Source organism: Teleopsis dalmanni, chromosome 2 (genome assembly GCF_002237135.1).
Source record: "Teleopsis dalmanni isolate 2A chromosome 2, ASM223713v2, whole genome shotgun sequence".
In the NCBI taxonomy this organism is placed as follows: Eukaryota; Metazoa; Arthropoda; class Insecta; order Diptera; family Diopsidae; genus Teleopsis; species Teleopsis dalmanni.
Window position 1 is genome coordinate 134,641,163 of NC_051847.1, and position 7,307 is coordinate 134,648,469.

The following is a 7,307-nucleotide window of genomic DNA, read 5'->3' on the forward strand; positions in this document are numbered from 1 at the left end:
TCAAATCATTCAATATTGTGAATCATAAAATTATATGGATAAATTTCTATATATTAGAAATTGTCACGAACAGTAAAATAGTAAAATGTATATTTTATACTGGGTTAACTTTATTACCCATTATATTATATTTGTATTTATTATGCGTTTGAGTGGATGCATATGTAACTCATGTACTGACGCAACTGATGATTTTACCACCGCTTTTACTGTTGGTAAAACACATAACTTTAAAAAATACAAGGTGGTCCTTGCTTACTTTGAGGTTCTTAATTTTACGTTTGATTTTATGTTTAAGTTGCAATAAACTTCGTCTGTTTTCGCGTGCTTCTTATCATAGATTGTGTCAGAATCCATCAAGGAGCAAAGTTTATGAATTGGTTTTTTTAATTTTCCATTTTTTGTTTTAAGCTCTACTACTCGTACTTTTCCATCCTTGCTTTAAATACTTCTGTAATTTTTCCTAATGGCCATCTAGTAGGCGCGGTATTTTCGTCTTTAATAATTACTACTTGCCCCTCTGCTAAGTTCGGTTGTTCTCTAAACCATTTGTTTCGTTTTTGTAGAGACGTGACATATTCATTTTTCCATTTTTTCCAAAAATCTGTTTTAATTTTTTGTACAAGTTTCCAACGGTCTATTAAACTTATATTATTTTTGACTTCAGTTTCTGGTTCGTCTAATATTGGACGACCTATTAAGAATTGTCCAGGTGTAAGAACATCAATACTGTCTATATAGCTACTTGTATAGCAAAGTGGTCGTGAATTGAGTACTGCTTCAATTTGATTTAGAAGTGTAGTCGTCTCTTCAAATGTTAGTTTTGTTTCACCTATTACGCGCTTCAAATGATATTTTACGGATTTTACAGCAGCTTCTCATATACCGCCAAAATGCGGACTTGCCGGAGGAATAAAATGCCATTCAATTTTTTCTGCTGCAAGAATTGGTACCATCGATGTATTATTTTTGATCGCATTTCCAAACTCTTTATCTAATTTTTTTAATGCGCCAATATAAATGTGCACTCTTCCCACGCCTTGAAAAGAACCTTTTTTATGCAGCTATAAATGCTTCTGATGATAAGTCGCTTACTGCCTCTAAATGAATTGCTTTTGTGCACATGCATACAAATACTGCGATGTAACCTTTGAATGATTTTTGACCGCGACCTTTAGAATACCTCATGTATATGGGTCCTGCGTAATCAATACCTGTGTGTTCGAATGGATGGGATATATTTATTCTGTAACTAGGTATATATCCCATTATTTGTTTAGCAAAATTTTGATTGAATCGAATGCATCTTATACACTTGTGGCATATCTTTTTTATAGTTTTCCTCATCCCTAATATCCAAAATCGTCGTTTTATATGTGCTTCCATCGATGATTGCCCACCATGTAGTGTTGATTGATGTGCTTGATATATTACTAATTCTGAATATCGATCTTTAGCTAGAATCACTGGATGTATTTGATTATATGTAATGTTCGCGTTTTGTAGTCTTCCTCCTACTCTTAATATTCCATTTTTATCTATAAGTGGTCGTAATTGAATTAGTTTGCTATTCATATTTATTTCCTTCCCTTGTTTAATGCTTGATATTTCTGAAGAAAAATGTGTAAGTTGGTATTGACTAATTTTTTTATTTCTTACTTTATCTAGTTCTTCCTTTGATAAATGATTTGAATTTTTTGATTTATTTTTCAAACAGTTAATAAATCGTAAAACATAAGCCATAGTTCTTTCTAGTTTTGATAATTTTGATATTTTTTGTATCAAATCACTCAAAAAATTGTTATCTGAAATTAAAGTCGTGATAATTGTTGACATTTAATTTTTCATCATTTGGCCATTCTTCCTTTGGTTTTACTAACCATGCAGGCCCATGCCACCATAGCATGTAATCTTTTAATTTGTTTGCACAGATGCCTCTAGATGCTACATCAGCTGGATTATCTTTTGATCTTATATGACGCCATTCAGTTTCTGGAATTAAATTTTTAATTTCTGTTGCACGAGTTCTTACAAACCTCTCTTTGTTTTTTGGTTCTTTTAGCCACCATAATGTGATTGCAGAATCGCTCCAACAATAAGTTTTTGGATTTGTATTTAAAATTTTAATTATTTTACTCATTAGTTTTGCTAATAAATGAGCTCCACATAGTTCTAGCTTGGGAATAGTCTTCTTGTTTTTTATTGGTGCAACTTTGCTCTTTGCAGTCAATAGGTTTATATGTAAACCGATTTTGATGTATATTACCGAGAATGCATCCGAGAATCCATGTAACTCCCAATTATCTGAACTCGAGACTCCCATCCATCTTGGAATTCGAATTTGCTCCACTGTTTTTATATTTTTATTATATTCATCGAATTCATTACGAATTTGCTCATCTAAGTTTTCATCCCAATCATATTTTAATTGCCAAAGTTTTTGAATAAATAATTTTGCGATAATTGTTATTGGTGTTAACCAACCTAATGGGTCAAAAATTTTTGCATATATTGACAATACCATTCTTTTAGTTATTTTCTCATTTGATAATATATTTATTGTGAATTGGAATTCATCCTTTTTTGGATTCCATTTCAATCCTAGTGTTTTTATTGAATTATCTTCCTCTATGCACAGTATTTTATTTTCGACGTCAATGGGAAGATTTTTCAAGATTGATTGATTATTGGACATCCATTTCCACAATTTAAATTCAGCGCTGCTTAAACATTTGAAAATTGTATTGATTTTATTTTTACAATCTAATTTTGTATCAGCGCCAGTCAATAGGTCATCCATATAAAAATCATCTTTAATTGTATTTTTAATAAGAATGTCTCCATTATAGTCTTCAGCAATTTGTTGTAATGTGCGAACTGCTAAAAATGGGGCCGAAGCAGTTCCATAAGTGACTGTGTTAATTTAAATTCCTCAATTCTGTCTGTTGGATTTTCTCTCCAAAGTATACGTTGATAATCTTGATGCTCTTCTGCAATTTTTATTTGTCTATACATTTTTTCCACATCTGCTTTCGTGGATCATCAATCAATAGAATACTGATTCTATTGATTGATACTTGAATTTACTTCCGTCTAATTGGTTAACCCAAATTAGACGTATATAATATTTTATAAAAATAACTTATATGCATTTATTAGTTATAATGGTCTTCTATTTCACAGTGGCACACATCTGGTGACCAACTGTATTAAGGACAAATCATATTGCATGCATTATCGCTTGCAATATGATCTGTGAAATACTTAACACAAATTCATGTGTTGAGCATGCCACTATCCAAATTGTCAAATGCATATTGGAATAATTAAATATGCATACCAATATTTTGTCATAAAGAAATGACAAAATAGACGAGTCAAATTTCTGATTCATAAATTATTTCATTACTGACAATTTGGGTTTTTCGGTCATGCTTGATATTTGAGTGTTTCGGGTTAGTGTGACACATTAAATGTCGCACACAACGTATTGTGTGTGGTCATGGTTAATATGCCACTACAGTATGAGTTGTTCCTGTTTCTGTTAAAGTTTCTCACATTATTGTTTATATTTTGAGAATTGTTGCTAATTCTCTGGTTATGTTAATTTTTTGGATACAAATATTCAGTCAGCATGGCTCGATAGCGCTCCTCGCCATTCACTGTAACGACAGCTCCTTCCTCATTTCGAAAGAAATAAGGATCGATGATGTCGCCAGCATGTAAAACGCACCAAACAGTCAATTTTAATGGATGAAATGGTGATTCATTAACGGTTTGAAGATTATATTCGCCCCATATACGACAATTTTGTTGTTAACATAGCTTATTAACGAGAAATAAGCTTCATTAATAAACATTATTTGATAGGAATACTCATCTTCGGTCATTGTGAAAATTTTCCGCGTAGTCGAAGGACAAAGACCAACAAAGGTGACGAATTGACGACAATATTTTAAAACTTTAATATAGATTAAATTCCTTACATACAAATAAACTTTACACTTTACAATTGACTTTAAAAAAGGGTGTTTTATTAATTAATGTATATTAAAATTTCTAATAAATTAAAATTTGTCTAAAATGTCTTTTAAATTCGAAATTAATGATTAATTTTTAAAAAATTAATATAGATAAAATTAAAGTTAATTATTTATAAGCTATAACGGTTGCATGAAAAAAAATAAAAAATTAAAAAAAAACTAAAAAAATATTGTCTATAATTTGTATTACATACCTATTTGAGTTTATGTGTATTTATAAGTCTGTAAATATAATTTTTTTATAAGAATGAATATTATTTTGTAAGTTTCTCATAAAAAATTTATATACAAATTTCAAATGTTATTAAAAAATATGAAATATATTTAATATATTATTTTTTTTTTGTATTGTTTTAACTATAACAACCTTCAAAAATGATTTTGTTAACTATAAATTATATACTTATTGTATTGTTTATCTACTTAAAATATTTACTTGAAGGATAGTTTTTTTGTTATTTAAAATGTTTGTTTAAAAAAAAATATGTTTAAAACTCAGAAACTAAAAAAAAAAAATTGAAAACAAAAATAATTGGGATCCGACCGTTTAGCTGCGATACATGGACATCATCCCGACAACTAATACAACACACTACCAGATGGGATGATACCAGACATCAAGTGATACAAGTGTTGTAGAAACTATACACAGTAAATACAAACACTTCTCTGGAAGGGGGAAGGAATGTTGTAAGTGCATATACAGTAAGCTGACGATAAAAGCCGGCTTGACCGTTTGACCGGTTAAAACGCTTCCAATTCCGACATTATCAGAGATGGCAGTGCTGTTCTAATTCAAAATTAAACAGTTCATTACCTAAAAGTTGAATTAATTTTAAGCAGCATCACTTTCCATTGGAACTAACAAAAAACCATTAATTTTAAGTGCATTACCTAGCCCATCTAGGCTTCAATTAAAATACGATAATTAATAATCTCTATTAGGGCGATTTAAAATTAGCTTTGTAATTGATGCTGACTTGAATACTAAGCACACACATTGGGGTGTGTACTAAAGCTTTATATCATTCAGTATCCATAGTGCTCCGATCAAGACCAAGGGATATAAATGGGCCAAGACTAGCATGGATTAAGTAAACCTGTTTGTTGAACATCTACAAGAAACATTTACTCCAGCGAAATGACTTTCTCGAAAAAGACACTCAACTATTAAACATGTTCATAGAAACAAAACAAGTATGTTCAGCAGTTTTTTTAGATGTTTCACAAGGCTTTGACAAAATGTTGCTTTATCGACGCAGTCCTGTAAAATTTTTTCATCATATTTTGAAGACAAATAATTTCTAGTTAAATATGAAAGTACTTATTCTAACCTTAAAAATATCGATGCTGAATTGCCACAAGGTAACATCCTTGGACCACTTGTGTACCTGCTATATACATCCAACTTACCGACTTGAAATCAATCTGTTGCTGTTTCATTTGCTGTTGATACAGCTCTTTTAGCAGTCGACGAAATAATTGAAAAGGCAACGGCGAAATGACAATTCTGTGGTAGCTTGGGCCCTTAAGTAGCGTATAAAGCTTAACAACACCAAATCAGTGCATGTAGTTATCGAACTAAAAGGTCCAGTATATAAATTCCATGACAATACCACTAATGAAGTAAAATGAAATTACACTGGATGCAAGGGTGCGTTAGAAAGTGTACGTTAAGAAAAAAAAAGAAGATCTCGACTTAAAATTGAACAAAATAAGTTATATTATTGGTCGTAAATCCAAACAGTGAGCAAAAGTCAGCAAAAGTACCATTCCCACAAATAAATTATTGGGAAGTGTAGTAAACGCACCGTTCTATGTTCGAAATTGTGACTTCCATAGTCATCTTATCGGTTCCGAAAACGGTCGGGTTTATGTCCCGAAGTCACTCGTTAATCTCGACGACCAAGTGCCGTTCGCCACCCTCCAAAGGAAGTTTACAAGCAGAACTGACTGGCTACTAAACGTGGCACAACAATACGCCAAAGCCCATGAAGAGCGGTTAACACATCATGCCAACATTGAGGCTCCTGCTCTTCAACAAAGCACTTCTCAATGTCGACGTCTAAAACGTACAACCGTGCCAGACCTTATTTCATCATAGCAAGATATACATGTATTTACATATTAACATACTTATTTACGTATTTATAGTATATGTTGCTTTTATTGTTTCTTAAATTAAATTAACTTTAATAGAATTGCTTATTACTATATGTATACTAGTTGTAATTATCAAACATCTCTCTCTAGCATTAAAATATGTAAATAAAATAAAAATAAAATAAAAATAAAAAAAAATATATACAAAAATATTTGCATTTATATTTTGCTGCAGAACTTATCCCAAAGATCGCAAAAAATGTTGAACTTGTAAGTATTAAAAGAAAAGTGACCCACCAGGAAATTTAGGGATTCTCTAATGTAATGATTAAGAGATTACTTACATTATTTTAAATTGTATTTAAATTAAAAATGTCGGTTCAAAATAAAAAATTAATTATATTAGTAAATATGTATACTGCGTAAAACAATAAGCTGAGGTTTAAATATATTTTCACAAATAACATAACATAAATATTATATGAAAAATCTAAAATTCATCTCTGAATCAAAAGAAAGTCTTATTTCCTTCGATTTTTAATTGCAAATTATAATATTTAACAATTCTTTAACCATATTATATGTCAAGAATTCTTGCATGGGAGCATAAGTTTAAGATAATAACCCAATGTCTACGGAAATTAGATTTTATAAAAATTTTGAAACTCACTATCAAATTCAAATTTTTGTTCATAGGAAAAACTCGAAAATAAAATATATCCTCATTTAAAAATATAAAAGTTTTGCCAAAAGGTAGCCAGTTTAAATGTTCACAAACACTACATCCACACCATGTGAATGAACCAAAAATATTTCCAAAGTCTAACCCGTATAGATGATTAGAAGGAAACAGATTGTTAATTTCGATTTATCGGTAGGAATGGAAACAAGACTTCACTAAGCAAATATTAAAGGTTGTTATTAAGTTATGAAATGTTGAATAGTATTTAAAAGAATACAATATATTGGTGTATTGGGACGATTTCTTGCGACAATGTTCTCACTTGCTTTTTGTCACTTCGTTATGATGTGATGAGAGAACTGATGGAAATGGAGCGTTGTTTGAAAGTTCGATTTAAAAGACTATTTTGAAAGTTTGTTGTATTTTCAGAATCAAAAATGGAATATCTTGCTGTTTTAACTACAGTGGTACATGATCGC

At 30.5% G+C, this 7,307-nt stretch overlaps 1 protein-coding gene across 1 annotated transcript; it reads right to left on the minus strand.

Annotated features, from left to right (window-relative positions):
• Positions 1-1,801: 1,801 nt before the first annotated feature.
• On the minus strand, positions 1,802-2,800 carry LOC119675749. Its single transcript, XM_038086955.1, has one exon. It carries the CDS (start codon positions 2,798-2,800, stop codon positions 1,802-1,804), a length of 999 nt encoding a protein of 332 aa, XP_037942883.1.
• Between the last annotated feature and the right edge of the window lie 4,507 nt (positions 2,801-7,307).